General features: G+C 50.8%; 1 protein-coding gene across 1 annotated transcript; it reads left to right on the plus strand.

Moving 5' to 3' along the window:
- Nucleotides 1-3,013: 3,013 nt before the first annotated feature.
- NCF2 (neutrophil cytosolic factor 2) lies at nucleotides 3,014-25,350 on the plus strand. Its single transcript, XM_059673214.1, has 15 exons — nucleotides 3,014-3,401; nucleotides 5,166-5,248; nucleotides 9,670-9,778; nucleotides 15,115-15,249; nucleotides 16,572-16,679; nucleotides 17,037-17,096; nucleotides 18,497-18,540; nucleotides 19,703-19,844; nucleotides 19,940-20,009; nucleotides 20,923-21,000; nucleotides 22,567-22,592; nucleotides 23,010-23,161; nucleotides 23,284-23,395; nucleotides 24,312-24,489; nucleotides 25,075-25,350. Exons 1-15 carry the CDS (start codon nucleotides 3,228-3,230, stop codon nucleotides 25,185-25,187), a joined length of 1,584 nt encoding a protein of 527 aa, XP_059529197.1. The 5' UTR covers nucleotides 3,014-3,227; the 3' UTR covers nucleotides 25,188-25,350.
- The last annotated feature ends 884 nt before the right edge of the window (nucleotides 25,351-26,234 follow it).

The following is a 26,234-nucleotide window of genomic DNA, read 5'->3' on the forward strand; positions in this document are numbered from 1 at the left end:
TCTGTTCCATGCTTCCATGTCTCTGGATCCACTCCATTCATCAGTTTATTTTGTTAATTAGATTCCACATACGAGTGAGATCATGTGATACTTGTCTTTCTCTGACTTATTTCACTTAGCATGACACTCTCCAGGTCCCTCCATGCTGTCTCAAAGGGTAAGAGATTCTTCTTTTTTACTGCGGCATAGTATTCCATGGTATAAATGTACCACAGCTTTTTTATTCATTTATCTACTGATGGGCACTTGGGCTGTTTCCAGATCGTAGCTATTGTAAATTGTGCTGCTATGAACATAGGCATGCATACATTGGTGTTTCAGGTTTCTTAGGATATATTCCTAGAAGTGGGATCACTGGGTCAAATGGCAGTTCCATAGTTAATTTTTTGAGGAAACTCCATATTGTTTTCCATAATGGCTGCACCAGTCTGCATTCCCACCAGCAGTGCACTAGGGTTCCCTTTTTCCCACATCCTCGCCAGCACCTGTCATTTGTTGACTTGTTGATGGTAGCCATCCTGGCAGGTGTGAGGTGGTACCTCATTGTCATTTTAATTTGCATCTCTCTGGTGATCAGTGACTTTGAGCATGTTTTCATATGTCTCTTGGCCATCTGTATGTCTGCTTTGGAGAAGTGTCTATTTAGGTCCTTTGCCCATTTTTTTTTTTTAACCGAATTACATCTCATGTTTGTGCCTAAGCCAATCAGAACCCCACTCCCTGAGGCAGTGTTGGCCTCAGGAAAGTAGAGACTTGAACAGAACGTGGGTTCTGCCGAAAGGAGGAAGGGGAGCAAAGGGCAGCTGAAAAGGTCAGCTACCACCCTCTCCAGGAGTGTTGCAATCAAAGCCCGTCATAATGACGGTGTCTGCACTGGGGGACAGAAACAATCCGCGGGGAGTATACAGTTACAAAATGTCACTAGCACCGTGCCCAGAGAGAACCTCGTGCTGGGAGAGAGAGCGGGGTGAGCTCAGTGAGGTCATAGAACAGGAAAGGCCACTCAGAGGCAGTGAAAGGTGCGCCGTACAGGCAGAGGGAACAGGCCAGCTCTTTCGAGAGCATGAACGGAGATCAGGGCACCCGGAGCCCTGGGAGGGGCTGAATTAGCATGGAAGGAGCAGCACACAGGCTCCTCCTCATACATGGGAAGGATTGCATTCCAAGAGCAATGCAAGGCACGGAAGGCTTTAAAACAAGGGATGACGTGATCTTTAAGAGATCAGTTTGGTCATATTGTGGAGAATGAATGGATGGCAAGGCAAGGAGATGTTAGGAATCTATATGTCCATCTGAGAGGTTGGCCACAGGAGAGATGGCGGGAAAGTGGACAGAACTGAGTATGAATGGCATCTGGGGGATATCAGGGTATCCTGTTCTAAGACACACATGCACACACAGAACTCCACTTAGGTGCCACATAGTTCAGAAGGTGAGATTACAGGAGTGGCGGCTTGAGGCAGAGCCTGATTTCAGAGTGACTGCTGAAGGAAGGGGATATTTGGACAGGGCACCGAAAGCTGGGCAAGGTGGCTTTGAAGGGGCAGACGTGGGAAGGGCAGTCCCAGGAGAGAAACCATCAGGAGCTGAAACAGAGAGGCAGGAAATGAAGGCCTGAGGGAGAGAAGCAAGTAGTGGAGTTTGTAGGGGTTTGTGAAGGGGCATTCAGGGAAATAAGGCTGGAAAAGTCATGGGTGTCAGTTTAAGGAGGGTTCTGTGGGGCAGGCTAAGGTAATAACATAAAAAGAGGAGGGAAAGTTTAAATAAAGTGTAGCTTAGCTACAAAAGAACTCACCAATTAAGTACACAACCACTTCATTTTCCTAGGAATAATCAATGTGCTAATTGGGTTTTGATTACTTCCTTACTGGATGGACAAGCAATATCTCTTCCTGGTATCACTGCCACCTGCAGGCATTGGTCAGTGATTTCTCACTTGTTTCTGGAATGCATTCCTTCATCTCTTGCTGAGCATTGGAGCTGGGGAGTCTAGGATGAAGAGGCGGTTCAAAGGAGGGAAAATGACCTCTACTACCTGGCGTGTGGGGCAAGGGTTCAGGGAGGCGGTGGCGTTTCACTGGGCCTTCCTGGATGAATAGGAGTTTGCCAGGCAAAGAAGTGAGGTGGGAAGGCCTTCGGAACACAGGGAACAGATGCATGTCTTCTCAGTTCTCACACCTTCAATCCCGTAAACCCTAGAGAATATACATTTTTAAGATGTATTTTCTGGCTCTCAGAGAAGTTTGGTGATCATTGGTGAGTTCTTTCCGTTGCTACAGAACAAGAGTAAACATTTGACCCTCCTAGACATACATTTTCTCTAATATTAACAAGAAGCCGGGATTTTAGTAAGGCAAGTGAGTTATGCTCCCTACTCAGAATTGTTCCTCTGGGAGGTTTTACTGATTTTTACTTTTTTAGGTCAGCAAAGAAAGGAATATTAAATCTGTTTTGTTTTGTTTTTTGGAGACTAGTAAACGCATCAGTCATCAATGAGAGCCCTGGTCTCGCCTGTTTTTCACACTAGGATGGGAGAAGTCATAACCACCCTCATATATGGCTCTTCATTTTGGCTTTTCTGCGCTTCCTATGCATTCCTGAAAGTTATCTCAAACCCATGTGGACACCCAGACCAGTCTGCCACAGAAATGTGCTAATTGCTCATTTTCGCTCAAGATAAACAAATATTTCAAGACGTCCTATGAGGTTATGAGAAAATGAGCAAGGCATTCCTGCAAGAGTGGAAAGAACTGTCCTCCCAGCCAACACCCTCATTCAGCAAGGGTGTGGAAACCAGGACCCAGGGAGGTGCCCGGACTGGCCCAGGTTGCCCTGAGCCGGGCAGAGCCCTGACCCGAAGAAGCTGCGGCAGGAGGGGGTGGAGGGGGCGGAAGACCCAGAGGACAAGCCGGGCAACAGGGCAGAAGCGTTTTGGGGAACTGAACCATCAGGGCAGTGTCTGATGCACTTCCTCTCCCACACTCCGCCCCCACTCGCCCGTCTCTCTGGTCTTTCCTTTTCTCTCGTGGCAGGGCTGTGCGTCAGTTTCTGAAAAGTGGGGACATTTCCTGCCGCCTTTGCAACACTGCGAAGCTGTCTTAAGGGAGGCTGGGCCCCATTGAAGCGCCAGGCCGGGGTAGTGAAGGCCAGGGGCTGCCCAGCTGGGAGAGAGCCCCCCACCCTCTCCCTGTCTCCTGCCGGCTCGCAGCCTCATCTTCCCCCACACCATGTCCCTGGCTGAGGCCATCAGACTCTGGAATGAAGGGGTGCTGGCAGCCGACAAGAAGGACTGGAAGGGAGCTCTGGACTCCTTCTCTGCAGTCCAGGACCCCCACTCCAGGATCTGTTTCAACATCGGCTGCATGCACACAGTCCTGGGAAACTGGGCAGCAGCAGAGAAGGTGGGTGAGTGGGTGAGTGGGTGAGTGGGTGAGTGAGTGAGTGAGTGAGTGGGTGAGTGGGTGAGTGGGTGAGTGAGTGAGTGAGCCAGTGAGTGAAGGTGCTTTGCCCCCCTCCCCCGCCTCCTCCCAGCCTTTGCGATTAGCGTTCTCACCCCGGCTGCACTTGAGAAACCTCTCGGGAGCTTTGTAAGAACCAGAGCTGCGCAGGCCCCACCGCAGAGGGGCGGCCAGGCTGGGAACCACCGTGGGGCCCGCTCTCCTTTCTTCTCCATCTATTGGCTCCACATCGCTTGCTCTGGAATCGATCTCTAACCCCTGTATGAAAACGCCCTGGTGATGTTGTCTTCTGTGAACTCCTGCTGTCCACACTCAGCGTCTCATGGCTTCACACCTGCTGAAAAACGCCTCTTGCTGGCTTTCCAAGACTTTCGCATGTGTGGTGAGATTTACCCACGTGTGTGGTGAGCTATGCCCATGAGGTCGAGGGCAGGGCCTGAGGTGAAACAGGTGTCACCTATGTGACCGCTCACCTACAGGACTATGAGGTGGACACTCTGGTAAAGATTCTGAGGCTGGTGGAAGGGAATGATGCAGTGATTGATTACCGATGTCTGCCCGGGGCACCCTTGTCGGGTGTTTTAGCATCTTTTTTAAATGAGTTTCCTCTCTCATGTTCCTGAGTAGGGGGTTGGACATTCAGGCTTCACCTTTTGGATTGGTGATGGGAAGCTGGAAGGGTACGGAGTTTGGAAGCAGAAGACCGAGAATCAGACCTCAGCTCTGCCTCTTTCTGGACCTGGGTCCTCAGCAAGACCGTTTCTTGAACATCTTGAGGTTAAGTGAGGCACCACATGTCGAAATGCCACGATACTTTGCAGCAGGTTGTGAATACTAGTTCTTGTTTTTACCTTTAGCCAGACTTTGTAAGGCCTGGAGGACAGATAACTGGCTCCCCGGGCTCCTTCAAGAGCCTGTTCCTCCCATAACCATCCTCACTGGGACCAGAAGTGAGCAAAGAAGAGGGAGCAGAGAAGCTTCTTGGAAGACCTTGTAGACTGACGTCCATCTCAGGTCCAGAGTGGGCAGACCGGAGCACACGGAGGCCCCCCACCACCTCTCAGGGGCCTGCCAGGGGGCTGAGCAAATAGCACCACAGATGCTAAGAGCTGCTGGAAGCAAAGTGAACATCGAGGGGGAGGAGCTTGGCAGTGATGCCAGCAGGGGCTCCTGGCAAGGCTGGGCAGGCCACCACTCAGCTCTGGGCTCCCTCCATGCCTTCCTGTCCCCGCTCTGGATCGCTCCCTACATTCTGCTCTCCCTTCTCCCTCTCTCTGCCTCTCTCTGATGTCCTGCTTGAGTCCTTACTCCTGGCATTTTATATGCATTCATATTTGTTATTATTTTAATTGTGTCATACTTATGTGATAAATGTGTATATCATACACAAATAGAACACTGTATCTAACATTTTAATTATTTTTATATCTAATTACTTTTATGATTGTAATCCTGTCAGTGCTCTTGAAAGATAGATATTAACATCCCCATTTCACTGAGGAGAACACTGAGGCCCAGGGAGATTAGGTGACTTGCCTCACCTCATGCCATCAGGAAGTGACGGCACAGGGCGCTCTGATCCCGGTGTCACTGGAAAGACACCGCCATCCTCATGCCCCTGGTTGCCTCCTCGCCCTCTGGCTCCTCCCACACCTCCTCACGGCCAGCTCCTCCTCGGACCCAGGTGAAACCTCCCTCTCTCCGCAGGCCTTCTCCAGAACCATTAACCGAGACAAACACTTGGCGGTGGCCTACTTCCAGCGAGGGATGCTCTACCACCAGATGGAGAAGTAAGTGGCCCGGTGCTGCACAAGCTGGGGGAGTTCGCAGAGGAACCCCGAGGGGCTCGGGGCTGCTGGCCTGGGGAGCTGGGCAGTGTCTCCCAGCCTCTGGTGGGGAGCGTGGCTGAACTTCCCCTGGGCAGTTACGCCGTCCGTCAGCATGAGGCTTCCCCAGCGGGGAGGTCAGCTGTGTCATAGCTCACAGTGGGCCCACGGAACCAGCACAGGCTGGGGCTGCTGCTGCGGTGGCACCGCACAAGCATCCGTGTGGGGCATGGTTGGACGGTGCCGATTGTGACTGGCCGGCCGGCCATCGAGGGAAGACGCTGCTGGCCCCTGCTGGGAGGCACTGAGCTGTCTCACTGAGGATTCTCATTTCATTCCTGCAGAATGTATTTTCTAAAGCCTAGTTCAAGCCATTCAATGAAATATTATGCAGCCACCACAATGAGAAAACAAACTATTAACATTATATGTACAAGAATATGTTAATACAGGTTAAAAAGTGGCATATATTAATGTACGGAAAAGCTCATAGTAGATCTTAATTAAAACACAGGTTTCAAAACAGTATGGACAGCGCAAGCCCACTTCTGTTTCGAAGAGTGTCTATGGAAGGCCGTAGACCAAAACGGGTCAGCAGTTCTCTCTGGGGGGTGAGCTTGGAGGGGTTTCCATTTTCTTCTATCAGCCTGTCTGTATTTTTTTTGGTGTGTTTACAGTCACCACAAAAATAATTAGTGAAAAAGATAACTAAATAGAAAATCAAAGTTAATCTCAATGTCATTCCCCTCCCCCAAGTACCCCAGTAACAAATATGCAAATAACATAAGAGAAATATTCTCAGCGTTCACATAGAAGGTTTGTAGGAATCGCTCATTCCATTAGTGGGCACAGCTCTAGGGAAAAGGATTTGGGCTCAGGCTAATGAAGAACTTCCAGGGAAAATGGTTGGAGCATGATGTGGGTGGTGTCGTGCCCCTGTGCTCAGCTATCGCCAGGGGCAACTACAAGCAGCTCAGACCTCCAAGATGTAGCTGCAGTCAATTATCTGAATCAGCAAGGGAAGTAAGGTCTTCCCGAGAGAAAGACCACACAGAGGCCATCTGGGGACGAAAGCCTGGGATTGAGGCGGACAGCAGATGCAGGGAAGCCTGAGCACAAACCTTCCAGCGCATCTTTAATCCTAAAAGACCAACTAGCAGGCCATCCTTTAATTAGCTCCAACAGTTTATAATGAGGAGAGTCACTGAGAGAGGAAATGCTCCCGGGAGAAATTTCTACATGAAAATGCCCAGAAATCCCTGAGCCCGAAAGGTTTGGATTCCGAGAGAGTCAGAAAGATCTTAGAAAGATCTAGAAATAAGACCCGGGATTTAATTAGCATGCGATCGATAGCAGTCAAATCTGAGAGAGAAATCTACCAAATGTTATCTTTAATTCAACAGCAATCTATTGCGGAAATAATTTAAACGAGGCACTGTTCTCACCTTAAGTCGCCTCCTTTCCTTTCGCTCAGTCCATAGTCTTTGGTGTCCTCCTCTCCAAGGTTCTGCTCTTGACGCTTTTCCCTTTTATCCCTATAGCAGTGGTAAATGGCAGACTGCGTGGGTTATCTTCCCAGAAACTGTACTTTTATAGCAATTTTGGGGGTCAACGTCCCCTGAAAACCCATACCCGAACTCTTAGGGACCCCACCTTCTCCCACTGCGTCAGCCTCCACCTGGAGCCAGCAGGCTACTGAATGTCTACCTGAGATCAACCCAGGATGTCTCCTCTCCTACGTCTTGTCAAGCCGACCTCTTAAATATCTCTTAAAGTCACCCATTCTTCTCCATCCCCACCAGCTGGTTTAGACCTCATTTTTCACCAGAACTGTTGTAACTGTTGGGGGTGGCAAGAACGGCCGCGGCACCAGGTGTTAGACCAGTGGGGTCAGACTGGACCTGGGTTCAGCAACCTCAGTACTTACTCTGGGAGGGTCCTCCATTTCCAGGGATTTAAGGGTGGAGACTTTAGGGGAGACCCTGGGGGAAGATCTCCGTAGAATATTCAGCCGTTTTCCAGGTGTGACCTTTCAGGGTTGAGCCTCCACTGATTGTTGGTGGGCTCCTGGGCACGGGGTCATCAGTCAGTGCAGCTGGTCCTGAGGTCAGTCATGGGCCATGGGTCTGGTTTTGCTGCTTTTCTGGGCCTGGAGCTGAAATACAACTGAGGCCTAAATGTTATCTCTAGGGAGGAAAGGTAAGGGGTCCAAACCGCAGGACCAGCGATAGGCTAGGGCAGGAAGGTCACCCTGGGAGCGAGGTCCCACCCTACAGTTGTCCTCTGCTAGACACCCAGGGCGTTCAGTCCTGGTGACCTCTGCACCTGGCCCACCGTCCTTGCTCTGCTCGTGTCTGTCTAACTGCCTACCACATAACCACTTCCACATTAATTTCCCAGCCACCAGGACAACATGGGGGCGCATGTCTGAGAAGGCAGGTGTCTCAGGAATGGTCCTGGCCAGACGGTCTCCTTCTCTCCCCCAGCCTGTTATCTGAAAGGGGGAGGAAGCTGTAGGTGGTCAGACCCCTGGCCTTATGAATCTGAAGGGCTAGGACAGCAACTGTGAGATCCTTTAGATGTTGCTGACGCAGCCATCTTTGTCCTGCAGTCAGTCTTTGACACTGAAAACTGTGACCTCCAGCCCCTCATGGAGGTGTTTGACATGTTTACTTTATTCAGCTGCTAAACCTCTCCTTTATCCTGGACTCTCGATGGCCTGGGGCGTGAATAGAACGGGAACAATCGGGAGCACAGCAGTTACTAAGAAACCTTTCCAGGGAGTGTTACAGAAATGAGGCAAGCCTGCCCTGGTGGGTGAGCCCTGCCTGGGGGCGCGGGGGTTCGGGACAGCGCACAGGCAGGGACACCTGGAACAGCATGTGCGGAGGAACAGGACAGCTGCGTCTCCGTCTGCCCCTCCTCCGTGGCTCAGGGAATCGGCGCCAGTCACCTATCTTCCAGCCTAGAAAGAAGGAACAGGAATCCCGAAAGGATGTGTTAAGTTCTTGAAATGCGTCTTGCTTTGTAAGGAAGGGCCTGCACGCTTTTCATAGGTTTTACACTCCTATGTAATTATTGTTAGCGCTTCTCCCCAACCACCTCCCTTAGGACTCTCTGACCAGCCACCCTCCTGGTCAGCTCCCGCTCCCTGAGGTCAGAGTTCCAGCTTCTGCAACGGTGTGTTTTCACCTCCTGATGATACTTACTACAGTCCAGGTGTTAACGAAGCAAATACTAATGGCATGTGAATTCAATTGCCAGCGTTTGGGCGCTCTGAAGATGAGGAGACAGGCTCAGAGAAATTAAACAACTTGCCCTTTGTCATTAGGTAGTAAGTGGCAGAGCCAGGAGTCAAGTCCCAGTGGTTTTAACTCCAGAAGTTAGATCTGGGACCACCTACCAGCAAGCTCCTCATACTCTATGCTCCTTGAATATAATATGCTCCCGGTACACAATAACTCCTTATGTTGTGGACTGGGAGCCCGAGGGCAGGGAGTTGCCAGGATCTCCCGGTCGGTGGCAGAGCTGATGGGTCTGGCCCCAGTCTCCTGGCTGCTGTCCGAGGGCGTCTTCACGACACCATACCACCTCCTGCGAGTCCCCAGCAGCCGGAGCCAAATCCCAGGCTTGCCTCCAAGAAAAGCCACACATGGCTGCTCTAGGTCATGGCCTGGGGACTTGTGGTTCCGTTGCCCGTGGGAGCCACAACCAGCAGCCGGATTTGTTCCTCCTAGGCCAGGGGCCTGAGGGGTGTGGGTAGCTTGTTTTTTTCCCTGCTCCCCGACCCCACACCCGGCAGGTCAGCAACAGCTCCCTCCCCCCAGGGCAGGGAGGTCAGGGGCAGGCCGAGGAGATGTGGTCCGGGTCCTGGCCACACCACCGTGGGCACTGCTGATGTGGGCACAGGAGCAGCCCCATTCTCTGCCACGATTCCACCGCCGCAGCCCTGAGACACCTTGAGCTGTCAGCCCAAGGCCCATCCGAGCAAGTACAGGGACCTGCAGAGCAGGGTTAGCCATGCTCTCTGTTCCAAGGTGGTTTCTCTTTTTCCAAAGAGGGGGTGGGGGAGACTAAGCAACCACAAAACCAAGAGCTAAATTGGACTCAAAAGAAGCCAAGGAGAAGGCTCTGGGCAGGAGGGAGATGCCAGCGGCTGTGAGAGGGGCCTCTCTGAGCGGCGTCCCTGTGTCAACCCCAGGGGGTGCCTGCACCCTGAGTTCTGTAGAAAACTAGGGCTCAGGGTTGGCACAAACCTAGAGGATTAGAAAGGCTCCGTCCCAGGGAGATGGATGGAGAAAGGGACGAAAGGATGCAGACACATTTAATTCTGCAGTTTTTCCTCCAGGCCCGGGACTGGTCTGTTTTCTCCCTCTGCCCTGCAGATATGATTCAGCGATTACAGACCTGAAGGAGGCCTTGGCTCAGCTCCGGGGCAACCAGCTGATAGACTACAAGATCCTGGGGCTGCAGTTCAAGCTGTTTGCCTGTGAGGTGAGGAGGCAGGGCCCAGCCTGGGCAGGAGCGTGTGGGCCTGTGAAAGTATCCAGAATAATTTGCATCACTCAGGTGGACAAGCTGTTCGCCCGGCATTATACTCACAAATCCAAGTCTCGGGTTCGCTATCCGTGCAGGACCTGCCGTGTCCTCGCTCCGTTCCCGAGGTACAGGCCACGCTCTTTGCTATTAATGGTTCTGGCCTCATGCACTCGGTTGATACCCAAAGAGAGAGTGGGGATATTTTCACACAAGTCTGTCCCCTCTCGGTCAAAGAACAGCTCAAAGCACCAATTTAGGAAAGTTCTCCATAGAAGGAGAACTTATTCTCTGTCCCACTAAAAGGGAGACACATGACTTGGATTTCAAAAGTTGGCGTACTTTTTCCAACCCACCCTCCCCACGTCCCTCTTAAATCTCAAATACTCCACTAGCTTTGAAAACTACAATCCCTGCAAATGTCACAGATCTTTATTTAGAAGAATCACTGGAGAAAGTCTCCTTGTTTTAGTTTCTCCAGCAGGAGAAGCCAAGTGTTTCCAGGGTCGCCCGGGGCTAATAATAGCGCCAGCAGCTGCCCAGGCCCCTGGGGACACCCAGCCCTGGGCTTCCTTCACGGCTCCCAGGCCAGGGCAATGAGGCTTTGTGGTGGGAACTGCCTGCCATTTGACCAGCTGCTACGTACGATAGGGTTTCTCAACCGTGGGCATGCTGGACCAGGCCGTTCTTGGTTGCAGGGCACTGTCCTGTGTATTGTAGGATGGTTAGCAGCATCCCTGGTCTCTACTCACTAGAGGCCAGTTGTCCCCCACCCCCAGTGTGACAACCTGAAACATCGCTAGGTATGGCCAATCACCCCAGAGCGAGAACCACTTATATAGCTTTAAGGGCTGGGGGACCAAGTAGCTCTAGAGCAGCGGTTCTCAACCTGTGGGTCGCGACCCCTTTGGGGGCCGAGCGACCCTTTCACAGGGGTCGCCTAAGACCATCGGAAAACACGTATGTAATTGCATATTGTTTTGTGATTAATCACTATGCTTTTTTTTTTTTTTTTGCTTTATTTATTTTTTTTTTTTTATTGCTTAAAGTATTACAAAGGGTATTACATATGTATCCATTTTATCCCCCCGCCCTAGACAGTCCCCTAGCCTCCCCTATCACCCAGTGTCTTATGTCCATTGGTTATGCTTATATGCATGCATACAAGTCCTTTAGTTGATCTCTTACCCCACTACCTCCTGCCCCCCAACCCTCCCCGGCCTTCCCACTGCAGTTTGACAATCTGTTTGAGGCAGCTCTGCCTCTGTATCTATTATTGTTCAAAAGTTTATAATGGTCTCTATTGTCCACGAATGAGTGAGATCATGTGGTATTTTTCCTTTATTGACTGGCTTATTTCACTTAGCATAATGCTCTCCAGTTCCATCCATGACGTTGCAAATGGTAAGAGTTCCTTCCTTTTTACAGCAGCATAGTATTCCATCCTGTAGATGTACCACAGTTTTCTAATCCATTCATCTACTGATGGGCACTTAGGCTGTTTCCAGATCTTAGCTATGGTGAATTGTGCTGCTATGAACATAGGGGTGCATATATCCTTTCTGATTGGTGTTTCTGGTTTCTTGGGATATATTCCTAGAAGTGGGATCACAGGGTCAAATGGGAGTTCCATTTTCAGTTTTTTAAGGAAACTCCATACTGTCTTCCATAGTGGCTGCACCAGTCTGCATTCCCACCAGCAGTGCACAAGTGTTCCTTTTTCTCCACAACCTCTCCAGCACTTGTCGTTTGTTGATTTGTTGATGATAGCCAGTCTGACAGGTGTGAGATGGTACCTCATTGCTGTTTTGATTTGCATCTCTCGGGTGATTAGTGACTTTGAGCATGTTTTCATATGTCTCTTGGCTTTCTGAATGTCCTCTTTTGAAAGGTGTCTATTTAGGTCCTTTGCCCATTTTTTGATTGGATTGTTTATCTTCCTTTTGTTAAGTTGTATGAGTTCCCTATAAATTTTGGAGATTAGGCCCTTATCAGATATGTCATTGGCAAATATGTTTTCCCACACAGTGGGTTTTCTCGTTGTTTTGTTGATGGTTTCTTTTGCTGTGCAGAAGCTTTTTATTTTGATGTAGTCCCATTTGTTCATTTTTTCTTTAGTTTCAAGTGCCCTAGGAGCTGTATCAGTGAAGAAATTGCTTCGGCATATGTCTGAAATTTTCTTGCCTTTGGATTCTTCTAGAATTTTTATGGTATCCTGTCGTACATTTAAGTCCTTTATCCATTTTGAGTTTATTTTTGTATATGGTGTAAGTTGGTGGTCTAGTTTCATTTTCTTGCATATATCTGTCCAATTTTCCCAACACCATTTATTGAAGAGACTATCTTGGCTCCATTGTATGTTCTTGCCTCCTTTGTCAAATATTAATTGAGCATATTGGTTCGGGCCGATTTCTGGGGTCTCTATTCTATTCCATTGATCTATATGCCTATTCTTGTGCCAGTACCAGGCAGTTTTGAGAACAGTGGCTTTGTAATACAACTTGATATCTGGTATTGAGATCCCACCTACTTTGTTCTTTTTCAGGATTGCTGCAGCTATTCGGGGTCTTCTTTTATTCCAGATGAATTTTTGGAAAGTTCGTTCTAGATCTCTGAAGTATGCTGTTGGTATTTTAATGGGAAGTGCGTTGAATTTATAGATTGCTTTGGGTAGTATGGACATTTTAATGATGTTGATTCTACCAATCCATGAACACGGTATGTTCTTCCATCTGTTTATGTCTTCCTCTATCTCTTTTTTCAACGTCCTGTAGTTTTCTGAGTAGAGGTCTTTTACCTCTTTAGTTAAGTTTATTCCTAGGTAGCTTAATTTTTTTGGTGCAATGGTAAACGGGATTGTTTTTATAATCTCTCTTTCTGAAAGTTCACTATTGGTGTATAGAAATGCCTCAGATTTCTTGGGGTTAATTTTGTATCCTGCTACATTGCCAAATTCATGTATTAAGTCTAGTAGCTTTTTGATGGAATCTCTAGGGTTTTGTATGTATAATATCATGTCGTCTGCAAATAAGGACAGTTTTACTTCCTCTTTTCCAATTTGGATGCCTTTTATATTTCTTCTTCTTGCCGAATTGCAATGGCTAACACTTCCAGTACTATGTTGAACAGGAGTGGTGAGAGGGGGCATCCCTGTCTTGTTCCTGTTCTTAGGGGAAATGGTGTTAGTTTTTGTCCGTTGAGTATGATGTTGGCTGTGGGCCTGTCATATATGGCTTTTATTATGTTGAGGTATGATCCTTCTACTCCCACCTTGCTGAGAGTTTTTATCAAAAATGGGTGTTGAATTTTGTCAAATGCTTTTTCTGCATCAATTGATATGACCATGTGGTTTTTTTCTTTCAATTTGTTTATGTGATGTATCACGTTTATTGATTTGCGGATATTGTACCATCCTTGCATCCCTGGGATAAATCCTACTTGGTCATGGTGTATGATCTTTCTGATGTACTGCTGGATCCGATTTGCTAAGATTTTGTTGAGGATTTTGGCATCTATGTTCATGAGGGATATTGGCCTGTAATTCTCTTTCATTGTGTTGTCTTTCCCTGGTTTTGGTATTAGGGTGATGCTGGCTTCATAGAATGAGCTTGGAAGTGTTCCTTCCTCTTGAATTTTTTGTAGTAGTCTGAGGAGGATAGGTTTTAGTTCTTCCTTGAATGTTTGGTAAAACTCCCCTGTGAAGCCATCTGGTCCTGGGCTTTTGTTTGATGGAAGCTTTTTGATGACTGCTTCAATTTCTTCCAAATATATTTTTATTGATTTTTTACAGAGAGGAAGGGAGAGAGACAGAGAGTTAGAAACATCGATGAGAGAGAAACATCGATCAGCTGCCTCCTGCACATCTCCTACTGGGGATGTGCCCGCAACCCAGGTACATGCCCTTGACCGGAATCGAACCCGGGACCTTTCAGTCCGCAAGCCGACACTCTATCCACTGAGCCAAACCGGTCTCGGCCACTATGCTTTAATTATGTTCAATTTGTCACGATGAAATTGGGGGTCACCACAACATGAGGAACTGTATTAAAGGGTCGCGGCATTAGGAAGGTTGAGAACCACTGCTCTAGAGAGAGGACCATGAAACAGTGGCATCAAAGCAAGGATCCACGGGAGAAAGCTCCTCCTGCAATTGGCATTGAGGTGACCTGGGGCAGGAAATGCTGGGCGTATGGGCCTCTCTGCAAGGGAAGCTGGGCTTTCCAGGGTCCAAGGCCCCTCTGCCACCTGGGACCCTCCAGTCATCTCCCTGCTTATAAATCCCCTTGCCTTCCCCAGGGTAGAACCCTGGCTCTGAGAAACCCCACCACCCTTTTTAAAAGGAGGCCCAACCTTTTCCAGTGATGAGTCATGAAAACCTGGTATGGAAAAGGTCTAAAAAGAAGGGGCTGAGATGGAAGAGGGAGTGTTAAAGGGCCGTGAGTTTTCCTCTCTTCCTGCACACACGGTCAAGGGGCGGCCGGGCCAGCCATGTGTGGATGCAGGAGCCACTGCTCACTGAGGCTCAGAAATAACCTGGGAAGGGAGTTTGGTGGTGTTTTTTCATGTGTGTGGTATTTTTGGGGGGAGGTTTTTGTTTTTTATCTTGCTGATGCATCTAAAAGACTATGTGCATCTAAAAGACTATGTGATTCTATGTGTAAGTTGTGAAGCATAATAATGAAACTCATAAACCTATACCACCCAACTCAAGACCTGGAAAAGTATGGCTGTCGGTGAATGGGCTGTCCCCTGCCGCCTTCGGTGCCCTAGGCTTGGGCCGAGTCCCTTCCCAGCTGTGGCCCATAGAGCGTCCTCATTCCCATACGACGGTTTCAGTCTTGCTAGCGCCGTGTCCCAGGCAGGGTCTGCGGGTGCTGGAGCAGGACGATGCATCTGGAACCCTCTTCCTCCCCAGCCTGCACCTGTCCAGTCTCTCAGCCCAGGCTCAGCGGCAGGAGGTGTTTGAGAGGCTGCACACATGTATTTTATTCCCAGCCCTTCAAGGGGTCTTGAGCCTGTCACTCTTCTTGATACTAAAGCAACACAATAGTTGTTTCCCCCGGACCTACCTGGCTGTCAAAACCTGTACGCGATGTTGGATGTATGCATTACGTGGTGTTCACTCAACCCCGTCCGTGTGCTGGGCATGAGTCTGTAGCAAGATCGATGTCTATTTCAGACATTCCCAGGAGAGCTGGGAGGGGGAGAAATGTCCCCAGGCATCATGCCAGCTCCTCCTGGTGCCTGGGTTTGGAGCAGCCCCTGGTCTTACGGTGTGGCCTGTGCTTTTCTAGGTGTTATATAACATTGCTTTCATGCACGCCAAGAAGGAGGAATGGAAAAAGGCCGAAGAACACTTAGCACTGGCTATGAGCATGAAGTCAGAGTCGAGACATTCCAAAATTGACAAAGCCATTGAGTGTGTGTGGGTAAGCGCGCTGGAGATGCAGGTGCGGGGAGGACGTCATTGGATCTGGGTTTGTTCCAGTGGGCACATGGATTGAGAAACTGTGGACGTGGTGCTTTTACTTCCTCTGAGTCCTGGGGAACACTCGTCTGGGGGTGTAACTCCACACAGGATTCAGAATCTGGAAGTGATCAGAAGCCGAGGCCTGGAGTATAGGACAGCAGAGCCCTGCCCAGGCCGCCCCCAAGTGGGGCTCTGTGGCACACACGGGGAGCAGGAGGCTGGAGCCAAGCAAGGGCAGAGGTTGTGCCTGCTCTGCTTGCTCACCGTTTAGTCCTGGCAGTCTAGCTCAGTGGCAGGCACATGAGATGGCTCTCAACACAAATGCATTGATATGAACAAATGCTGACAATTATCCGTAGCTTGTCTGAGCACATTTGGGATGAAGCTCCTTTTAAATCAGATTTTTAAAACATCAGAACAAGAGGGCACAGGTCTGTCTTAATATGCCTGCCCACCCTCGCCCATTTGCCTCAGAGGTTAGAGCAGCCGTGGGCAAACTACGGCCCGCGGGCCGGATTCGGCCCGTTTGAAATGAATAAAACTAAAAAAAAAAAAAGACCGTACCCTTTTATGTAATGATGTTTACTTTGAATTTATATTAGTTCACACAAACACTCCATCCATGCTTTTGTTCCGGCCCTCCGGTCCAGTTTAAGAACCCATTGTGGCCCTCGAGTCAAAAAGTTTGCCCACCCCTGGGTTAGAGTATCAGCCTGCCACTGAACCGTCATGGGTTCCATTCCGGTCAAGGGCACCTACCTCGGTTTCAGGCTCAATCCCTGGCCCTGGTCACAGAGCCTGCAGGAGGCAACCAATCGATGTGTCTCTCTCACATCAATGTTTCTCTCTCTGTCTCTCCTCCTCCCTTCCACTCTCTATAAAAATTAGTGGGAAAAATGTCCTCAGTGAGGATTAACAAAAAATAATAGCAAACATGACCATGTCAGCAGACACTGGTCCCAGGAGAGCACTGTTCTGAGCCAGTCTGGTGGTGGTGGTGGTAGCGCCTCCTACACTCGGAGTGACAGCCCCATCCAAGTCCCACAGAGTGGGAGAGGAAAGGGTGCTGGGCAAATAACACCAACAGGTCCACACAATCCCTCAGAAAAGGCAACGCCTACCCAGGATACCCTGAAACAACAAGTCCCATCCCTACACGTTTAGAAAAGGTGCTTTTGTGAGGTTATCTGGCTGTATCCTGCACGCACTCGGGGAGGGAGCAGGGCAAGCCTGGTTACCTCGGCTGTATGGTAGGGAAACACTGTGCCCTCTGCGTCGTAGAAGCAGAAGCTGTACGAGCCGGTGGTGATCCCTGTGGGCAGGCTCTTTCGACCAAATGAGAGGCAGGTGGCCCAGCTGGTGAAGAAGGATTACCTGGGCAAGGCTACGGTAGGTGGCTCTCAGCTTCCCTGGCGTCTCCTAAGGCCTGGGCCATGCGGAGCAAGGTGGGGGCGGGGGGACTTTGAAAAGGACACCCCACTAGGTTCCGCCCTGGGATGGCAAGGAGAGACTGCTTATAGCGTGGGGTCTTGCTGAAAGGCGCTTGAGTTTACTTTCTCCAGGCTCCTCTCGTTCCTCCCTCCTGCCTGCCCCTGTGCGAGGGCCGCCGGGTGACTCGCAGGCTGCTGGTCTCGGGACCGAGCCAGTGGGAATGGATGGGGCTGGGAGGAAGGAGGGGGTCTCGGGGGCCATAGGCAGATGGGGAAACAGTGCTGGCAGAGCCCTCACCCGCTTCCTCCATTTCAGGTGGTGGCTTCTGTGGTGGATCAAGACAACTTCTCGGGATTTGCCCCTCTGCAGCCGCAGGTGAGGGTGCTTCCTGCTCCGTGGACCGAGGTCCCAGGGGGCTCTGTGGGACTGCCCACCGGGAGGGCTCTGTGGGACTGCCCACGGGGAGGGCTCTGTGGGACTGCCCACGGGGAGGGCTCTGTGGGACCGCCTCACCTCAAGGGCTCCTTCCACTGGCCTCACAGTGTTGCTGAGGGTCCTGCCGGCCATTCCTGTCACAGGCTCCAGGCTCATTTGGTGGAAAGAGCCTGCCCACAGGGTGGGGCATGAAGCAGTTGGAGGCTTAACCAGCCTCAAGTCCTCAAGAAACAAACCCTCCCGCTTGCCCCCGGTGCCAGTCCCCCCTTCTCAGGGTCTAGGAGAGCTGAGGGCTGTCGCTCCTGAAGCTTTGACTGAAATGCAAGCTGCCAGAGGCCTTTGAACGATCCTCTTCCGGGCACAGGGGCTGCTAGGGGCCTCCCGGGGGCTGGGCCTGAGGCCCTGAGCTCTCCTGGTGGCACCTATCGGCCTGCGTGCAGGGGGTTCCCCTGGGAGCACAGGGAGGGTGCCCACAGTGAACCGTTTCCGCATAAGCTGGGCTCAGAATGGTGGTCCCCGATGGACTGGATGGCAAGGGGTCCATGCGAAGGCAGAGCTTCCTCGTGAGGGAGGAGGGTAAGACAGGCCGAGCAGGAGTCGGGCTCTGCTGCGAGAGACCCATGATGGGCAGGAGCTGGTCAGCACTGCCAGGGCCGGGGCTCCGAGGGCACTGCCGACAGCCTGCCCGGGTCAGAATGGTGACCGCTGGCCCCGAATGTGACCAGTGCTGGGGCTCGCAGGCTGAGATGAGCAGAGGAGAACAGCGAGTCCAGATGCATTGATCTTTCTCACACTAAACTGCGGGAAACCTCTCAGAAGGCCCTTGGGCTTCAAGCAGCCAGACGGCTCCAAGAGGAGCAGGTGCCAGGTAACTGGACTCCGTGGTGCTCGGTGTAGATCAGGAAACGCACATTGAAAGGAGAGTCTCGCCTGGTCGGTGGCTCTGGAGTCGATTTTAAACACCCACCAGTGTCATGTGACAGAGCAGACATTAATTATAGAACAGAGCTTTTGGAAACCGCCCCAACAAAGGACAGAGCTCAAGGTCAAAGGCATCCTCGTGACGCCATGCTGCTCTGCGACAGACCAACTTCTCCAGAACCAGGTCTGGCCCAGGACGAACTGCTGTGCTGGTGATGCTGGCCTGCGAGCGGGAGGGCGTTCCTTTCCAGTGTTTAGTCCGGGTGCGCTGTGCCTCTCCCGGGACGGTGTTCTGATGGAGCCACAAATGCCGTCTTTGGTTTTCTGGTCGGGAAGAAGGCTGCAGTGACCATTAACAGTCTGTTCTCTTTCTTTCTTTCGTGTCCTGCCCGTCTTCATCTCTCTTTGATGTTCAATAGGCAGCGGAGCCTCCACCCAGACCCAAAACCCCCGAGATCTTCAGGTAAGTTAGGGTTAGAGCAACAGGCCGACGAGCCAAGCTCCAAGCCTGAACCGATGGGAGTGGCGGGGGTGGAGAAGACGCTGGGGGCCTGGCTACCGCTACGAGGTGCCCCTGTGTCCCCCTGTCCATGTGCACAGCCACCATACAGGGAGAGGTTGTTGCTGAATGGCAGTAGTGTCCCATGGGACGCAGCCACACCTCCCAGCGGGGGAACGCTGGCCTAGGGCTGCAGGGGGCCGAGCTCTGGAGTCCGGCAAGCAGCGTGGGAGCCAGAAGGGCTGTTTTCACTCCCTATTGGCACATGTTTTCTGAAGAAGAGGAAGGACTCAAGAAAAAGAAGTCATTCTCCTGTAAGATGAGAAGCACAGCTTTCGTAAGAACTGCGTCTCAGTGAGGAAGTTAGCCTTGCTTCCCACCCAAAAGAGGTTTAAAACAGTGAAAAAAGTTCCAGAGCAGCTATAAAAATGGGAGGCCTGGCCGAGCTCATTCCTAACTGTCTGCTGGAGGCATCTGTGTAAATAGACACACGGGTTGGAACAAAAGAAGGGCAAGGGGACAGTGCCAGCGGGGAGCGAGCGGAGGAACGTGAAACTATCGCCACCTGAAGCCGGCCTCTTGGTCACACATGCCGAAGCGCCCCAGCGCCCTGAAGAGCTAAGTAGGAAGGGAGGAAATGACCTTGTGTAGCTCACCGTGGGCAGCCTCAGTACCTCCACACACACCCCTACTCCTCACAGCTCCCCCTGCAGGCACCTCATCCCCGTCCGTGTGCTCATCCCCTGCCTGACCCCTCACTGGCTCCAGGTGACTTCTCCTCTGCTCACCTAGCTGGCTCTCACCTGGTCCACCCGTGCCCAGACATGGGAGCTGGCCAGGCACACCAGGAGCCTTCCTCCCCAGGGAAGGGAGGGCAAGGACCGCACGGCCTCTATATCCACGCGGTTTTCTTTTATTCTTGTCCCACTGCATAGATGGCTGGGAAGCGAGTTCACATACAGTTCCCTACCGCGCCCTCCTGGGTGCCCAGGGAGGCACGTGCCTGCTCAGGGTCACACAGACAGTTGGACGTGGAGTTGGAGGGTGTCTGGAGCAGTCTCCCGGGGGGGGGGGGGGGATGTGCTCCAGGCCAGAGAGTGGGCGGGATCTTGTGTCTACCCCGCAGGGCCCTGGAAGGGGAGGCGCACCGTGTGCTGTTCGGGTTTGTGCCCGAGACACCAGAGGAGCTCCATGTCCAGCCCGGGAACATCGTCTTTGTCTTGAAGAAGGGCAATGACAACTGGGCCACGGTCATGTTCAACGGGCAGGTATTCAGGGGACCTGGGGGTGGCTTGGGGGTATGGAATCCTGGCAGCAAACGGCAGAGCTTTCTGAGAACCCCTACCTGCTACCTTCTTTGCAGAAGGGGCTTGTTCCCTGCAACTTCCTCGAACCCGTGGAACTGCGGATCCAACCTCAGCAGCAGCCCCAGGTAAGTGGCACCAAGGCCTGACCCCTCCCCCGCCTACCACTGACGACCTCCCCACAGAGGGGGAAGAACCGTGTTGGAAACGTCACCATCACTGAAGAAAGAGTCATGGGTCCTGAGCCCATGGAGTGGCACCAGCTGCCCAGAGCGGAACCTGGGATGAGGGGAAAGCCCAGATGTGCTGAGCAGGAGGTCTTTGGGACTGACTGGGCCCACCCACCTGTGATTCCTCCTGGTCACAGGACCCAATGCCCACAACATATAAAGGTTAGGTCTTCCCAGAAATGTCCTCTTCACCTGGAAAAATAGTCAAAGTGTTGCTTGGTGAAATGCCACAGAGAGAGAGGCGGGAGGAGAGGGAGAGGAAGAGGGGGAAAGAGGGGGGGGAGGGAAAGAGGGAGGGAGAGGGAGAGGGAGGGAGGGAGGGAGAGAGAGAGAGAGAGAGAGAGAGAGAGATCTGCTTTAGAGCACTGCTCTGGAGCTGCTACCAGCCCCTCCACTGCCCCTCAAGGGCCCACCCTCCCGCTGGGCCTGTGAGAGGCCGCTGGGCCTGAGCGGAGTGTAGATGGCTGGGCAGTGCAGCAGGCGTCCCGTGTGGGCCTGGCCCTTCCTGGTTGGAATCATGGCATCCAGATGACTGGAAAGGGTTTAAATGAGGGCGATTAGGCAGCAGGGGCCTTGAGGAGGGGTAGATTCTTATTTCCATGGTGGTTTGTTTCCACCAGGCCCACCCTGCCTCCCCTTTTAACCCACTTCCCCTCCCCTCCATGTCACCAGCACCCCTGCCTTTAGGAAGTCATTTGCACCTGGCTCTCTTCCCTGGGGTCTGCGAGTCCCCCCCCACACACCCCTACTCTTACCTAAGAACTTTGTCAGGATGAAAGTTCTCACCATCTCTTCCTGTCCTGAGCAGGACAACAACGACGACTCCCCGGAGTCCGATATCCCAGCTCCGCCCAGTTCCAGTGCTCCAGGAAGACCCCAGCTGTCACCAGGTGAGTGTCCTTGGAGCGACATCCCGGGCAACGAAGGAACCCTCCAAGCTGCTTGCAGGAAATTCTGGTTTCTTTCCTCTCAGCAAGCCACTCAGCCCCAGGGGCCCGTCTCCTGCTCTAGCCACCCACCCTCCCAGCACACAGGACAGACGCCCCTTCCCCCTGCCTGCTGCAGAACACCCACGGGGCCTGGGTAAATGGGGCTGCTTGGGGGGGGCAGTGAGTGTCCCAAGTCGTCACCAAACCCCTCAGTCAACACCGACACCACGATGAAGTAACTGCTCCTTTACCACGGAGGCCGGGACGGTTCTTTTCAAAGGCCTCAGGAGCTCTAGTATCTGGAAAAGAAATTCTCTGCAGAGCCTCCGGACTGACCAAGGACCCAGGGGCAGACGGCAGGGGAGACCCTCCCGCTGAGTGGAGAGCGCTGCTGCCTCGGGAGGAACGGGCTGCTTTCTGCCACGAGTGCAGTTTAAGCAGATTCTGAGTGTTTGGTAGAGATGCAGTGATCATCACACCCACCAGGTCATCGGAATCCCCTGGATGCTCCCCACACCTGTTTTTATTCAGAAAAATGTCAAAACCACAAAAATATGGTACAAAAAATACCGGAATACCTTTCACCTAACGTCACCGTTAACACTTGCCCTGCTCCTCTCTCTCTCTATATATGTATGTATGTATACACACACACATATATTTCCCAAGTGACTGAGCCACTTACAGATTTATGACACTTCACCCCACACATCAGCATGTATCTCCTAAGAGCAAGGACATTTTTCTCCATAACCCCAATTCAACTGTTACACCCAGGACATTTAACATTAATTTTATGGAATGTACTAGTACATTGCATATTCAATTACTCCGATTATCCTCCAAAGTATCCTTGCTAGCTTTTTGGTATCTTTTTCTGTCTAGGGGCCCATCAGGGATCACCTATTAACCTAAGGAAGATTTTAACAGTATAAATCCCTAGGTTTCTTTATTCTACAAAAAAAAAACTTCCCAAGTGATTTTAAGTCAAGCTTGGTTTGAGATCAGTGGTCTTCTATTATTATTATTATTATTATTATTATTATTATTTATTATTATTATTATGAATCCCCCATAGTGTAGTTATGAATACTTCTTGTATATAAGTGATATGCATATTGCCATATCAATATATTATACACATTGAAAACATACACAAAAATAAAGGATAAGGTAAAAATAGGTGGTTCTCTCTAACATTTCTTCTGTGGCCCCTGGCTCACCTCCCATTCTCTGTTTGTCTTTGCTTTGGAGCCCCTGGTTCCACCCTGCTGACCCTAGGGGTTGGTGAGGATGGGCAGTCCTTTGATAATTACCCATAGCTCCCTGGAAGCAGAGACTGGGTTCCTGTGTGCATTCATGGCTTTGCTCTACGCATGTCCCCACAATATGGTTAATAGTTACCCTAGAGATGAAAGGGTATGATGTTGGGTGCCCTGTTCTAAGAGGTTTCATTCTGAGTATGAAAGGGGCTGGTCAAGAGTGTCCACTCATCTTCTTTTTTCACTCCTTCCCTTCTCGGTTTAGGTCAGAAAGAAAAAGAAGAGCCCAAGGTAACATTTTGCCTCGTACTATTGCAAGTGGTAGAGAATGGGAGAGTGTGGGCTGTCCACCACGGGCATGTGTCCCTGGATAGAAATAGCCCCAAAGAAAGGGCCGACCAGTGCCACCACGCTCACAGCCATGCCCTGGGGACCCCTCCACAGCCTCCCGCCCCATCCCCACGTACACATTTCCTGCTGGCCCGTAGCTGGTGGGCCAGATCTCCCTGGGTAGGAATTCCTGTCCAAGCAAGAGCTGGGCTAGAAGACCTCCGAAGACCCTTCACATTACTTACTGAAACCAGTTACGTGTTGGCCTCTCCCGGCTACACAGTCCTCCCTGTGCTACAGTAAAGCTATGGCGAGCCAGGAGGTTGCTAAGAGGAAGCACAGGCACTCATGAGTTCCCTTTGCTTCCTCTCCTCTCAGGAAATAAAGCTCAGTGTTCCCATGCTCTACACACTCAAGGTGCACTACAAGTACACGGTGGTCATGGAGACCCAGCCCGGACTCCCCTACAGCCAGGTGCGGGACATGGTGTCCAAGAAACTGGAGCTCCTGCCGGAACACACCAAGCTGAGGTGAGTGCCGTGCAGGTGGCAGTTAGGGGACAGCTGGGGACCTGGCACTGGCCTAGAGGACAGAAGAGGATGGTTTTGCACCGACCTCTCTGACTTGGTTCTTACTCATTATCTCCACCCAGCTATCGGCCAGGGGACAGCCAGGAGCTAGTGCCCCTTTCGGAGGACAGCATGAAGGCTGCCTGGGGCCAAGCGAGAAACTACTGCCTGACTCTGTGGTGTGAGAACACAGTGGTGAGTGCAGTGAGCCCGAGGGCACTGCGGTCAGTTGTGGGCCACGTCCTCAGCAGCAATTCAACATCTAGCGGGCCCTCATTTAGTTCTTCTAGCCTCAATCTCAGGCGAGGAAACAGGTCCAGAGAGGTCACACTGCTGGGAAGCAGTGGCGCTGGGATACAAGCCTTGTCTTTGGACTCCTGGGCCCTTTCTACCTTATGGTACTGCCTTTCCATACAGAGGACCTGCCAGGGTTGCAGCCAATAGCACTAGGGAACGACAACTTCTGACACAGCCCAGCACAGAGCCTCGCAGTTTCTAACGCTGATTCCTTAAGTCCTATGACTCACATCTCTAGAAACTACATCCTTCCCTCCACATCTGTGGGACAAAAATGACCATCATGGTCTTGGCCTTGGATAGGATGGTGCTGTGCAGTGGTTCTCAAACTTTAGCATGCACCCGAATTCCCTAGAGGGCTTGTGAAAACAGATTGCTGAGCCCCATCTGATCCAATAGGCTTGGGATGGAGCTGAAAATGTGCATTTCTTCAAGGTCCCGCGTTGTGAGTGCTGGGGAGAGGGCGTCGGACTCAGAGACCTAGGTTTGACTTTGCGTTCTATCATTTACTGGTCACTCAACACCTGTTTCTCTATCTGAAAAGAATAGTACCTATTCTACCTTTTCAGGATTACTGGAAGTTTTAGTTAAGATTTTACGACTACCTGTGGTCCTGCAGACCTTCAGTTTCATTTATCCAACTGGCCAGTATTCATAGAGTACATGTTAGGTCTGTTAGACACCGATGCCAAATCTGCCGCTGAGTTTATATCCAGGTGCTACTGACATTTCTCTAACCGAATCCTTCAGGGATGATGTCCACTGTTTACTGTGCAGGAAGTTAGGAAAACGAACAGGCCCTTTATTATTTCAGGGTGACCAAGGCTTTCCAGATGAGGCCAAGGAAAGTGAGAAATCGGATGCCAATAGCCAGACATTGGAACCTCAGCTGAAGGAAGGGAGCCAAGTGGTAGCGATCTTCAGTTATGAGGCTACCCAGCCAGAAGACCTGGAGTTCCTGGAAGGGGACATAATCCAGGTTGTGTCCATGGGTAAGTGCTGCTCCTGGATTATAGAAATTAATGTCCATGTTAGTAGAAATAAAGGGCAGAGGCAGAAAACATCACTCGCCTACAAACGAAACTTGAGCCAGTGGTCTCAATCTCCTTCTTTGCTCTCAGCTGGAGAGAGCAAAACCCAGGGCTCAGCTTTTCTGTTTGTTGCCCTAATGGGCAGGGAAGCAACCAATGGCAACTTACTAATAAATGACTTCAGTACATTCACATTTAAAGATGTCTGCGCTTCAGAAGCCACGGATTATCATTCCGAGTTAACAGATTGGAAGGTGGCTGGCACCATTTTGCCTTGGCACCAAGCCGTAAGATACCCATCTTCTGCATACCATAGTTCTTTGGATGTATGTACTTTTGAAGATGAGAGTAGAAGGGGGTACATTTTGTCTTACAAGCAGCTATTCAGAATTACTGTGTGTCCCTGGTGGCTTCCCTAATTCTGCAAGGAATCAAACACATTAAACACTGAAACAGTAAGTGTTCTTAGTGCTTCTTAAAGTGCAGTAAGCGAGGCCATGTTCCTGTACTGGTTTTAGAAATCAGTCTCTGCTTTCCCTTCGCCAGTGAACGACGAGTGGCTGGAAGGGGAGTGCAAAGGGAAGTTTGGCATTTTCCCCAAGGCTTTTGTTGAAGAACGTGCAGCCCCAGGCCTGGACAGCACTCCCAGGGGTGTCTAGGATGCCGCACAACCTATGGAGCGGGAGGAAAAAACTACCACCGCATTTGTAAGGTTTAGGACGCCTCTGTGGTACATGGTGCAGTGTTAACTAATCTGCTTTCCCCTGTTAGACAATGATGTGAGAATTTAGGATTATGAACCCTTTGGGGTGGGGTGGGGTGGGGCGGCCGGGGGGAGGGGGGAGTGGTTGGAAGTGTCTGGAAGGGCATGAGGGGGCGTCCCAGGTGCTGTTTTTTGCTCAGTAACGGCTACCCAGATGTTCACTTTGTGAAAAATGCACTGAGTTGCAGTTATCATCGTTGCACTTCTCTGTATGTGATAGAAATAAAAACCCAAGACACTCAGAATGCAGGCCTAAGGCCTAACCGTAAATAACTATTCCTGTTCACCATCAGACTACTGGGGACTGACTAACCTACAGGTAATTCAGGAGGCACGCGCACAAACTTAACTTTTAAGTCTCGTTGCTAGACTGACTGAGTTTCCCATGGAATGACTAGAATTACATCCCTTCATGTTTTCTCAGAGAAACACTTAAGAGCTTAATAGGAAAATTTGCCACTGAGACTTAACTGAAGAAAAGAAGCCACGTTCAGGCAGCCAGTTGGTTAACAGTATCCTATTAGTTAACATTCCGTACAACGTTAACGTGTACGATAGAATGCTGTGGCCTTACCTTGGTTATCGTGTAAACCAGTGGCCTGTTTTTCAGGGTTAACTTGAAGGATTCCATAGATACTAGGCCTGGCCTTAATCCGCCCATTTCTTGTGAGTATAATTTTTTGTGTTTCTCTCCTGCCCCTTCCTGTGTCCATAATTTAATAATTTTTCAAGTGTGTAGGTGAGGTACAGACAGAATCAACACTTAGGGCGGAAGGCCCAGCAGGCTGCCACTGGACATTTTGGACACAACTTGAAGAAATGCAACCCCAAAGCTAAGAATAATTATTAATTACTGTTGCTGCCAGTCAGACATAGTGACTTCTATAGTGAATTGCCATACTAACAGAGAGACTAGGGATAAAACTGGTGGATATGTTAACTC

The sequence above is a fragment of the Myotis daubentonii genome, chromosome 18, assembly GCF_963259705.1.
Source record: "Myotis daubentonii chromosome 18, mMyoDau2.1, whole genome shotgun sequence".
NCBI lineage: Eukaryota > Metazoa > Chordata > Mammalia > Chiroptera > Vespertilionidae > Myotis > Myotis daubentonii.